Source organism: Triticum urartu, chromosome 2A, assembly GCF_056163025.1.
Source record: "Triticum urartu cultivar PI428250 chromosome 2A, HENAU_Tu73, whole genome shotgun sequence".
NCBI classification, from domain to species: Eukaryota; Viridiplantae; Streptophyta; class Magnoliopsida; order Poales; family Poaceae; genus Triticum; species Triticum urartu.
The window spans coordinates 77,388,275-77,401,385 of NC_141874.1; the positions used below are offsets into that span (position 1 = coordinate 77,388,275).

Here is a 13,111-nt window from a genome sequence, read left to right on the forward strand (position 1 = left end):
TTGGGATATACAAGCCAAGTTCTATAATGAAAATTCCCACTAGTATATGAAAGTGATAACTCAAGAGACTCTCTATATGAAGAACATGGTGCTACTCTAAAGCACAAGTGTGGTAAAAGGATAGTAACATCGTCCCTTCTCTCTTTTCTCTCATTTTGTTTTTTTTTATTTTTTCTGTTTTTTTGTAGGCTTCTTTGGCCACTCTTTTTTTTGGGGGGGGCTTCTTTGGCCACTTTTATTTTGATAACCTCACATGGGAAAATGTTCTAATAATGATGATCATCACACTTTTATTTTACAACTCAATATTACAACTCGATACTAGAACAAAATATGACTATATGAATGCCTCCAGCGGTGTATCGGGATGTGCAATGATCTACCATAGCAATGACATCAAAAAATGGACAAGCCATGAAAACATCATGCTAGCCATCTTACGATCATGCAAAGCAATATGACAATAAATGCTCAAGTCATGTATATGATGATGATGGAAGTTGCATGGCAATATATCTCGGAATGGCTATGTAAATGCCATAATAGGCAGGTATGGTGGCTGTTTTGAGGAAGATATAAGGAGGCTTATGTGTGATAGAGCGTATCGTATCACGGGGTTTGGATGCACCGGCGAATTTTGCACCAACTCTCGAGGTGAGAAAGGGCAATGCACGGTACCGAAGAGGCTAGAAATGATGGAAGGGTGAGAGTGCATATAATCCATGGACTCAACATTAGTCATAAAGAACTCACATACTTATTGCAAAAGTCTATTAGCTATCGAAACAAAGTACTATGCGCATGCTCCTAGGGGGATAGATTGGTAGGAAAAGACCATCGCTCGTCCCCGACTGCCACTCATAAGGAAGACGATCAATAAATAAATCATGCTCCGACTTCATCACATAACGGTTCACCATACATGCATGCTACGGGAATCACAAACTTCAACACAAGTATTTCTACAATACACAATTACCCACTAGCATGACTCTAATATCACCATCTTTATATTGCAAAACTATTGCAAGGAATCAAACATATCATATTCAGTGATCTACAAGTTTTATGTAGGATTTTATGACTAACCATGTGAATGACCAATTCCTGTCATCTCTCTAAATAGATATAAGTGAAGCAAGAGAGTTTAATTCTTTCTATAAAAGATATGCACATGCTCTAACAAATATAAGTGAAGCAAAAGAGCATTCTACAAATGGCGGTTTTCTATGTGAAGAGAAACAGGCAATCCAAACTTCAAAAGATATAAGTGAAGCACATGAAGCATTCTATAAAGCCATAGTCAAAAGATATAAGTGAAGTGCAATGAGCATTCTATAAATCAACCAAGGACTATCTCATACCAGCATGGTGCATCAAAGAAAAGTGAAAACTAAATGCAAAAGGTGCTCCAAGATTTACGCATATCATGTGACGAATAAAAATATAGCTCCGAGTGAAATTACCAATGATCGTTAGAAGAAAGAGGGGATGCCCCGGAAGGCATCCCCAAGTTTGGTTGCTTGGGAGTCCTTGAATATTTCCTTGGGGTGCCTCGGGCATCCCCAATCTTAGGCTCTTGCCACTCCTTATTCCTTCATCCATCGTGATCTCTCCCAAAACTTGAAAACTTCAATCACACAAAACTTAACGGAATGTTTGGTAAGATCCATTAGTATAATAAAGCAAATCACTACTCTGAGTACTTTTTCAAACCAATTCATTTTTTTTGCATTTTAGCTACTTTAATATAACTTTTCCATGGCTTAATCCACTCATATAAATTGACAGTTTCATCAAAACAAGCAAACTATGCATCAAAAACAGAATCTGTCTTGAACAGGATAGTCTGTAGTAATATGAACATTCACCATACCTCTGTTACTCCAAAAATTCTGCAAAAATTAGGAAAAATAAAAAATTTGTATATAAAGACAGTTCAAAAAGTTTCAGAACCGTTGGACGTTCCAGTAAAAAAAGTAAAATCGTGCACTACAGCCAAAGTTTCTGTTCTGCACCGCACAAACCAACAAGCAATGTAAACATCCTATAGGCAAATCTTGGCACATTATTTTTATAATACAATGGAATTTACAAGGGGATAATTATTTTTGTTGAAAAGTTCTATAATCAAGATTCACAAAGTTTCCGTGAGCATGAACAAAGTTCAAGGAGCTCCCCCACTTCAACAATGCTTGTCTCTCTCACTTTCACTTTCCTTTTGGAAAAGTTTTGGGTTCCCCTCTTTACTTTTTTGTTTTTAAACTATATAAAAGCACTAAACAGAAATAAATGACTCTCTAAAACTTCCGGGTTGTCTCCCTGGCACCGCTTTCTTTAAAGCCATTAAGCTAGGCATAAGGTGCTCAAGTAATGAATCCACCCGGATCCCAAGGTATATCAAAGCCAATTTTAATTAACAATGATTTGTGATTTAGTAGTGAGCACAAAGTAACATATATCATGCAACAACGAAGTCTAACTCTCTTCCTATGCATCGGCATGTCATAAAAGAACAATTCATGCACACATAGTAAAGGCCAATGCATAGTATAAACAGTTTCTTGCTATTTTATCTTATTGGAAACATGGAGAGGCGGAGATGTAGTTCCTCTATCATAATAATTGCAAGTAGGAGCAGCAAGCACATGCATATTATATCTACCGAAATCATCATGTGTTGTAGTAAAACGCAACCCAACAATATAATCCTTAATAAGGGCAAACTTCTCCGATATAGTGTAGTCGGGAGAATTCAAAAAGATAATAGGACTATCATGCGTGGGTGCAATAGCAACAGTTTCATGTTTAACATAAGGAACTATAGCAACTTCATCTCCATAAGCATAATTCATGTTGGCATCTTGGCCACAAGCACAGCAAGCATCATCAAAAAGGGATATTTCAAAAGAATCGATGGGATCATAACAATCATCATAGCAATCATCCTTCAGTAAGCACGAAGGGAAATTAAACAATGTATGGGTTGAAGAGTTACTCTCATTAGAAGGTGGGCATGGGTAGCTAATCCGCTCTTCCTCCTTTTGTTCTTTGCTTTCCTCGTCATCTTTTTCATCCAATGAGCTCACAGTTTCATCAATTTCTTCTTCCATAGACTCCTGCAAAATATTAGTCTCTTCTTGGACAGCGGAGGAGTACTCAATATATGGTTTAATGTAAGGATTAGAAGCATAATTATCATAGCAATATTTAAGTATGGCCAAATTTTTTGATTTGTAGAGAGTAGTATCACACTCTTCAATAAAAGAAGCAATTTCACAAGTACCCCTAAAAGCAAAAAATTCTTCAATTTGTTGAACATCATAGTAATTATAAAACACCCTTAGTATATGAAGGTACGATTCCATTATCACTAAACTCACATTGGTAAGGAAGGTGTTTCTTAGGGTCTTTAGAACAGCAAGTACAATCATATATTTCACATAAATTCCAAGCATAGCACTGCAACCGATGAATTTGATCCAGTAAAAGTTTTCCTTTTTCAGATATGCGGTGTCGCACATAACAAGCATGCTCATCTAAATATTTGCCCTCAACTAAGCTATTTGGGGTTTCAGCACGAGCACATAGGGATCGAAGATGATCCAAGTAAAAAGCTTCACGAGTGTGATCGATTTTGAGTGGTTCTTCAACCATTGGTGTAGTAGGTACAACTAATTTTTTCTTTTGGTATTTTACGTTTCCTACCCATAACTAAAGATAGAAAACAAGAGCACAAAATAAAAACTACTTAGTGACAAAGAAAACAAGCACACACGAGAATATTCACCCCACGCTATAACTCCCCGGCAACGGCGCCAGAAAAACGTCTTGATAACCCACAAGTATAGGGGATCAATTGTAGCCTCTTTCGATAAGTAAGAGTGTCGAACCCAATGAGGAGCTAAAGGTAGAACAAATATTCCCTCAAGTTCTATCGACCACCGATACAACTCTACGCACGCTTAACGTTCGCTTTACCTAGAACAAGTATGAAACTAGAAGTACTTTGTAGGTGTTTTTGGATAGGTTGGCAAGATAATAAAGAGCGCGTAAATAAAAAGTAGGGGTTGTTCAGATAAAGACACAACTAAATTAGTTTTAGTCGAGAGCTTTTTGTCACGAGAAAGATATTTGTCCCTGGGCAATCGATAACTAGACCGGTAATCATTATTGCAATTTTATTTGAGAGAGAGGCATAAGCTAACATACTTTCTCTACTTGGATCATATGCACTTATGATTGGAACCCTAGCAAGCGTCCACAACTACTAAAGATCATTAAGGTAAAACCCAACCATAGCATTAAAGTATCAAGTCCTCTTTACTCCCATATGCAAACAACCTACTTACTCGGGTATGAGCTTCTGTCACTTACGCCACCCACCATAAGCAAATCATGAACATATTGCAAACCCTACAACGGGGATCCCTCACGCTTGCGCGACACGAGGAGCACCATAGGATAGCACCAATAATAAAACATGCAACTCAAACCAATCACGATCATCAATTAACCCATAGGACAAAACGGGTCTACTCAAACATCATAGGATAGCCATACATCATTGGGAAATAATATATAGCATTGAGCACCATGTTTAAGTAGATATTACAGCGGGTAAAAGAGGGGTTACACCGCCTGCATAGAGGGGGGAAGAGTTGGTGATGATGGCGATGAAGTTGTTGGTGTAGGTTGTGGTGATGATGATGGCTCCGACGGCGTTCCGGCGCCACCGGGAGACAGGGGGAGAGAGCCCCCCTTGTTCTTCTTCCTTGACCTTCTGCCTAGATGGGAGAAGGGTTTCCCCTCTCGTCCATGTCCTCCATGGCATGGGAGGGGTGAGAGCCCCTCCGAGATAGGATCTGTCTCTCTTTGTTTCTGCGTTTCCTGATTCTGTCCTTTCACCGTTTCTTAAATTCCCGGAGATCTGTAACTCCGATTGGGCTGAATTTTGGACATGATCTCTATCCGGATATTAGCTTTATTGCGGCGAAAGAAGGGCACCAACCGCTTTACGGGATGGCCACAAGGGACCAGGGCGCGCCTAACCCCTTGGGACGCGCCCCCTGCCTCTTGGCCCCCTCGGGCATCGTCTCGCGTTGATTCTTCTTCCCAAAAATTACATATATTCCAAAAAAAATCTCCGTCAGTTTTTATCCCGTTTGGACTCCGTTTGATATGGATTTTCTACGAAACAAAAAACATGCAACAAACAGGAACTGGCATTGGGCACTGGATCAAAATGTTAGTCCCAAAAATAGTATAAAAAGTTGCCAAAAGTATATGAAAATTGTATAATATTGGCATGGAACAATCAAAAATTATAGATACAGCGAAGACATATCACCTGACCAGTGGGGTCCACTGGTCAGTGACACGTTGGATAAACCTAGTCAAATCCAGCGCTGACTGGGTTTGATCAGTGGTGGGGCCTGCTGTTAGTGGTTGCTAGGCGGCTAATTAGCAGGGTTAGCCCCTAATTACCGTGCCACGTCGGTAGGGTTACGCCGGCAACGTCCTGACGTGGCGGTGATCACCGGCCGACCGTTTTCGGCCACGACTGGTCGCGCGGCTAGGCGCGTTGGAACGCCCGCATCGCGGTTCACTCATTGGTGGTCGCGGGGACGCTTGGGGCGACGTGTAGCGGTAACAGTGACGAGCGTATGCAGCGACGGAGCTCGATGGTGTGCGGGCATGGCGCTAGGTCTCCCTACCAAGCCGTCTAGGGTGCACAACGGAGTCAGAGTTCACTCTGGAGCACACCCATTGGACGACGAGAACAAACGGAACACGAGGAGCACGCATGCTCCGGCAATAGCGGAGCCGAGCTTTGGCTTGTGCGGCAGGGGAGGGGGGCCTAGAGCGCGGGGGGGAGATGGGGGGTTCGACACGGCGGCTCACAGCGGATCCGAAGGTGTCGATGGCGAGCTCGGGGAAGCCTGGACGGCGACGGAACGGCGGTGGCGATCTCGGCAACCGAAGCTCGAAGACGGGGTCGTGGCAGTCGAAGCAGAGCGTTCGAGCGCTCAGGGTTCGGTCGAGGCGACGTAGCAGACGACGGTGGATCTTGCAGACAACACGGGGAGTCGAGAGGGGGCGGGGAGCGCGGTGGTTCACCGCGGCGCTTTCATGGCTGCGTCGGCCGTCGACGGGAGAGAGCGAGGCGGAGGGCGAGGGGGAGAGTGAGAGGGTCGGACGGATCCGGACGGCAGCGGGGAAGTGAACGGTGGCGCCACGCTATCCAAGGGCGCAGGCTGGTAGGTGGCGTGGCGGCACGACAGTGCGCGCGCGTGTCGGGCACGCGCCTCACCTACTGGCGCGAGGTGGAAGACGGCGCGGTGCCTACAGTGGTGAGTTGGGCCGAACAATGAGGGCCAGGTAAGTTGGCCCAGGTAGGTACTTTTTCCCATTTTCTTTTCTGCCATTTGTTTTGATTTAGTTTTGGGCACTAAATCATTTTATTTCCTTCTGATAATTTTTGTAGGGACTAGGTAGATTATTCCAGATGCCCTCACAAAATATCAGAGTTATTGAAGCAAATAAAATATTTATAGCATTTATTTTCTCTAATTCAAAATACAATATTAATTAATTAAAAACTCTTTGTGTCCTCGAAAAATGTGCATCATTTAGGGTTTGGCTTCCACCTTTTTCCCTAAATCATGACATTTTTGGAAGGCATTTTTGGGTTCATTGAAATTTATTTTAGTTGAATCTATTTGAAAACCAAGTGCTAGGGTTTGAACATCCCCCATTTCAAATTCATGAAATTTAAATATGATGCAAACACCAACAACTAGCCTAGATCATACCAGAACTAGGGGTGTGACAGCTACAAACAATATAAAATTCATAGTAACTGAAGTCAAAAACTTTATTTACTCAAGAAACACTCGAGATTCATTTTCATTGTTTCTACAAATCTCATAATTTGTTTTATCCGAATTCAAAATTTAAGCGCAATTTAGTCATTATGTATTCATGATCCGGTCAAGATTTCGAAATCATTTCGAGAGAGATTTTCACTAGATTTCACAAACGCATGTTAATCATGATTCCTTGTATTTTAGAAACAATTCGAAAAATCTGAAATTTTAGATTGCACACACATTTTGGCTAAACTCCAGAGATCCATTCTAGAATGATTTTAGAGACAGTTTAGAGCATTTAATATTCATTTTAGATCAATTCAATTACGATTTAATTCATTTCCAATGCATTTCCATAATATTTTCTGATAGAATTTAAGAATAAACTATTTCATTCACATTTCATAATATTAGACACATTATGCATAAAGTTCAATGCCATTTAATACATGTATTAAACAGGATCCACATACATGCATCTCCACATACATCCCTCCTCACTATCGGAAACCGAAGAAAGTGTATTTGCTTTACATCCCTCCTCACTATCAGATACTACACACTACATTTCACATACAAAATTACAATTGCATTTGATTAATTATTGGTGTATATTTCTCACAAAAAATCATTGCACTAATATAAATTTTAAGATACGTGCCACCAAAGGTTGAAGCAAGAAAGACACACTAGGAAATTATCAATAAAATCAACAAATTTGGGTGATCTCAAATTTTTCTGCTAAGAAATACGGATCGACTTGCTTAACTCTCGTCCACATGAAGAAACAAAGATGAAACAAAACACAACGCCACACCCTACTTCATGCTGTAAAGTGCGGGAGAAACTAAATCTAGGGGAAAAGCCCATTCTACTTAGAGAACCACAGATCTATCTACAGCACCATCCTAACTAGAATATGTTGCTGCCATCGTCAGAAGGCTTTGAGACGCCTAATCTGGATGTTGTGACTGGGCCATCGAGGAGTGTCGCATCCTCCTAGGCCTATCCCGTCCCGCCTCTTGGCGCTGCCATGGAGGAGCACCACATCATCTTAGGCCCAACCCCTCCCGCCTCCTCATGTTATCGTCGAGGAGTGTTGCATCATCCTAGGCCTAACCCCTCCTGCTTCCTCGCTCTGCCACCTCACCTCACTGCGTGCTACCACACCCCCAATCGTGGAAAGCAGCATAGTGGGGAGTCGTAGAGGAACAAACCATCCCTTCCATTGTGTCCTCCGGCGCCACTACAAAACATCAATTTCAGTCTGTCATATCTTTACACCACAATCTCACACATGAATATTCACGAAGCAACCTACAGTGTATTTGTTTTGCATGCACATTAGATTTTTTTTCTCAAAATAGCTAGTACTGATAACCAACCTTCTAGTTAAGACAGTATAGGCCACCCTCCGGCCCAAATAGGTCAAAGCCAACATTGCATTGCCCAATTTAGCACAACACACTTCATTCAAGTTTCACCTATGAGTTAATAGGTCAACATTACACAATGTCTTCTTCAGGTGATAGTGTCAATGTGCAAGGAGGCTTGAGAGTGAGAGCAAGAGATAAAGTTCCAGGGGTGGTGCTTGTGGCTACCGGAAGTCTCTTTGCATCACTTGGTATCAATCTCGGGATTCCACCCAATGTCATGGGTATGAAAAATCCTAAATGAGGAAGGCGGAGGAGCATTATTTTAGGCGTGGAGTTATGAGTAGCACAAAATGACAGCTATATTTGTTGTTTACGAATTGATGTAGTCACACGACCAAAATCCCCAACAATATGAACAAATAGCGTGGATAGGGGATGACAAATAAATTTTAATTAACCAGGAGGAGAGGAGAGAGTGGTGGATTTCTGCACCCAGACTACCAAGTTTATGCAATACGCCTTTGTGCATTTTGCAACACTTGAACTCGTCTCTGGGGCCGTGAGGGAGTTACTGTTGAACCTAGCCCAAAGGTGTTATTTATGGGGTTAGACAAAACGACTCGTGTAGGCACACAAACACCCTCTCGCTCGAGATGGCCCACCATACCAAGGGATACATGAACACCCACCGTCTGCACAACTCATCTTATCACATTAGTATCGGACAAATAGCTCCTCCCTTGCATCACGAAACAAGATAGATAATATCCTAGACCCTCACACAAAGTCTCTTTTCCAAGGGGAGGAAGGGTCCAGAATCTAGTTGTTAGTTAGGGAGCCTTGCTAGAGACTCAATGTCCAAACACCCACACGTCTTCATTATCTTTACAGCAAAAATAAATGGGTATGAGACAAAACAGCCGACTCACCTAATGCCTAGCACCGCACCCCCTAGAACAATATATACCCACAGTCGGATAGACGCAGATCACATCTCTCCATACATCGCAACCATGCATGGTTTGTAGAACAAATCATCCCCCATCCTCAGCATTCATTCACAGCCTTGGCTTAGCTACATATATTTCTTAGATATCTTAGTCTAAACCATCCCATCCTCAACATTATTTCACAACCATGGCCTAGCTACAAATAATCTCGAGAGTTTTTGGTCCAAATCATCCCCCATATCCTCAGAAAAAATCAGAACCATGGCCTAGCTACTATCATGTCCATAAGTTTCTAGTTTTTAATTAGTATTGTTAATCTGTTGGAGAGTTTGCCGTGTTTGATCAAGGAGATCGAGGAGGACGGCCATGGAACTGGACATGTATAACATGGTGGTGCAGGCGGACGGCAGCGTCACATACCAGCTGACCGATCCAACAACGTGGGGCGCATGGGCACACGAGGGGCATCGGCTGTGGGCGTCCATGTCGGAGGACTTCTGGCTGTACGAGTACAAGGTGCGACGGTGCCCGCAGCCGTACAGTCATGACTGGACGGCATGCCCATACGCGCACAAGGGCGAGCGTGCCCGCCGCCGTGACCCGCGCCGCTTCAACTACGTCGCCATCTCCTGCCCGGAGTATCGCGCCAATGCGCACGCGCACGCGCAGCTCGGGCTCACCGGCGCTGGTCACCCGCCGCCGACCTGCGCGCGCGGGCTCAGGTGCCGCTACGCGCACGGCGTCTTCGAGTTGTGGCTGCACCCGACCCGGTTCCGCACGCGCACGTGCGAGGCAGGCACTCGCTGCCAACGCCGGATCTGCTTCTTCGCGCACTTCACCCGCGAGCTCAGGGGCGAGGACCCGGTCGCCGCGTTCGCTGCCGCCGCGGTGCCGCCTTCGCCCTTCGCCATGCCGCGGACGCCACCCCACATCCTCCAGCGCACTCCATCCACTCCTGTGACGCGTCCGCAGGTTGTTTCAACTCCACAGCTGTTCGATGACCTCACCCTGCAGGCCACTCCAAACAGGCTTCGCATGCTGAGCCTATACTCTGCCATCACCGGGGACGACGTTTTCTCCTCCCCGGTCGCCACCGCCTCCGCCGTCGCCACTGCTGCCACCACCATGTCGACCCTCAGGGCGCCCTTACCGGCAAACGAGGAGGACACTAAATCCGTCCACTACGCGGATGACGAAGACTCCCTGCTAAACGACTACCCGCACCGAGATCTTATCATGGACTTTATGCGCTAGGTATCCGAGGTATGACAATGAATTAATCTCTAGCCGTCCGGCCAGGTCGATCCTGGAGCTAGTGTCACCGCACGCGTGACGACTGCGGCAGCGCATGCATGCGTGCCTGCTGTGTCTGCGTGTGCATGATTCTTGTTACATATTTATAAGTTGCATGTCGTGTATGGGTGCCAAGTGGCGGTGGTCAGTCCTAAAAAACGTGTCTATATGTGTATAGCGTTCCTGGTCATAAATAAGTGTCGTCTCTATGGGGAGATATATATCTGATGGAGATGTACAATGCCATTGTTAATTATTATGTTGTTATATTGTTGTTTTATCAGTCGGGTAAATGTGTAATGTTTCCTTAAGCGCATATATATGGTTTTCTGAACTCAATGTCTCCTTGGTTCTTTTTTATTTTGTTTGATATAAGAGAGGTGTACTTTTTTATCTGCAGCAAGAATAGTATGATGTTCAAAACGTGATTCGTACATTCCGCTTTGTTTGGTAGTGCTACGGATATAAGGAGCATGTATATGTTTGACTGTTGTTATATAGTATTTCTATAGGAAAAAGGCCGACATGTCATAGTAACCACAATAAATAAAGACGAAAGAGGTTGGATTTGTTTGTTCGTGGAAATACAGCTCATAGCTCATTTTCTATGCGGTGAAATAAATTCTCCGACCCGGTCTGATAAATCATCAAGAATAAATAGGAAACCTTGGTTTCATGTAGCTGCAAGCCAAAACCATTAAATACCACCTCAAACGTGGAAACGCCTAGGCCGAGATTTCCATATGAATAATCGAGGCCAAACAAAATCTCTCTCATGCCATACCTAACGCGATAGATGAAAATTTGTAATATCAGTTGCCTATAGAAACCATGTCTCTCCAGATGCTAAATCTAGTACTCCTTCCGTCTCAAAATATAAAAACGTTTTTAACACTATCCTAGTGTCAAAAATGTTCTTATATTCTGAGACAGAGGAAATACCATTGAATTTCTTTGAAGTTCCGTGTCACCCCCAAATAGCAACATGCTCAATCCGTCTCTATTTGTCAACTGTAACCAAAGGATAGAGCTACCAATGTACTACTATTTGCCCTTTTAGTGACTATCCTATAACCAATTTCCTATTCTTCCCTCTAATGGCTGCCGTTACACCTTCCTACCATAACACGTATGTTGCCCATCCTTCTCCACTCTTTCACAACATCATCTCCGTAAGGCAACAGTGTTGTAGCAGGACGCACAAATGCAAAACCTTGAGAGGAGGGAACACCCTAGCGAGGCCAGGAGTCACGAGAAAAAGGCCCGGCCACGATCCTTCTCTTTTTAGATAAAAGGCCATAGCCCGACTTTATAGATAAAGCTACCAGGCAGAGTTAACATAGACCCAAAAGGCCAGCACGAGAACACAGAGTATCAACCCAGATAACACAGGGGGAAGTCTAAGTACATGGCTCCCAGGCCAGTACACGGCACGCTGGCCGGAGGAAGGAAAGATAACGAAGCAGAACAGCAACGCCTACGAGCCTGCTTGGACTGGAGAGATGGAGATAGCAGAATTTCGGATCTTGGCCAACATGGCGTCGAAAGCATCCCTGTCCTCCTCCTTAGTCAATAATCTGCACTGCTGCAGGAATATACAAGTCTTAAATAAGCAATCAGCAGGCTTAGCAGGGAAAACATGTTCGATAGTAAATTTATTCCTTGTCGTCCACAAGGACCAGCACATGGCAGCGAAGCCGACCCAAAACAGTCTCCTCTGGGCCCCAACCAAGGAGTTCGCCAAGATGCGCAAGTCAGCGAAGGAGGTCGGAGCCCAGGAAACATGCATCCAGGATCTGATGCAACACCAAAACAACTTAGCCAAAACACAGTTGAACAAAATATAAGGCGTGTCTTCTCTCATACCACAAAGCACACAACAATCAGAGCCCGGATCATTACGTTTGCGAATTTGGTCACCCGTAGGCAGACGCCCACGAGAGGCTTGCCAGAGGAAAACCTTAATCTTAGGAGGAATGTGAGCCCTCCAAATCCACTTAAATTTGGAGGTGATGGACCCAGCAATGAGCTTGCTATAAAGGGATTTAACCGAGAAACGAGCTGAGGGAGAGTGGGGCCAAACAACCGTGTCTTCCTCCTCCGAGAGCGAAGGGAAGAGGGCAGCAAGGCGATGCCAGTCTTCCAACTCTTCGGGAGAAAGAGAACGACGCAGATGCAGGTCCCAATTATTCGACGCAAGCTCAAAGATTGAGATCTCAGGGTCCGGGCAATAAGAAAAGAGAACATGAAAGGTAGAGGCCAGCGAGGAGGATCTGCACCACCAATCAAGCGAGAACCTGGTGGACTTACCATTGTGAACAACAAACTTGACAAGGCCTTGAAAAATAGGCTGGAGTTTAACAAGATCACGCCAGAACTAAGAAGCCCCCGAGGCGCGGGCAAACATAGGACTAGTAGAGGGAAAGTACTTTGCTTTGAGGATGCTGAACCAAAGGGGCTTGTCCTGGGTGATGTTCATGATCTTCCACCACCATTTGATGATCAGACATTTGTTCATAACAAGAGTGTTAATGATGCCCAGCCCCCCAAGGCTTTTAGGCTTACAAATGAGATCCCATTTGACCAAACGATACTTGCGCTTGTTATCAGTCGCGTTCCA

At 44.1% G+C, this 13,111-nt stretch overlaps 1 protein-coding gene across 1 annotated transcript; it reads left to right on the top strand.

Annotated features, from left to right (window-relative positions):
* Positions 1–9,202: 9,202 nt before the first annotated feature.
* On the top strand, positions 9,203–10,774 carry LOC125541027 (uncharacterized). The gene has a single exon (XM_048704525.2). It carries the CDS (start codon positions 9,565–9,567, stop codon positions 10,450–10,452), a length of 888 nt encoding a protein of 295 aa, XP_048560482.1. The 5' UTR covers positions 9,203–9,564; the 3' UTR covers positions 10,453–10,774.
* Positions 10,775–13,111: the final 2,337 nt, after the last annotated feature.

Coding starts and splice junctions, on each gene's coding strand:
- LOC125541027 (XM_048704525.2), top strand. CDS start 9,565: ATGGAACTGGACATGTATAACATGGTGGTGCAGGCGGACGGCAGCGTC.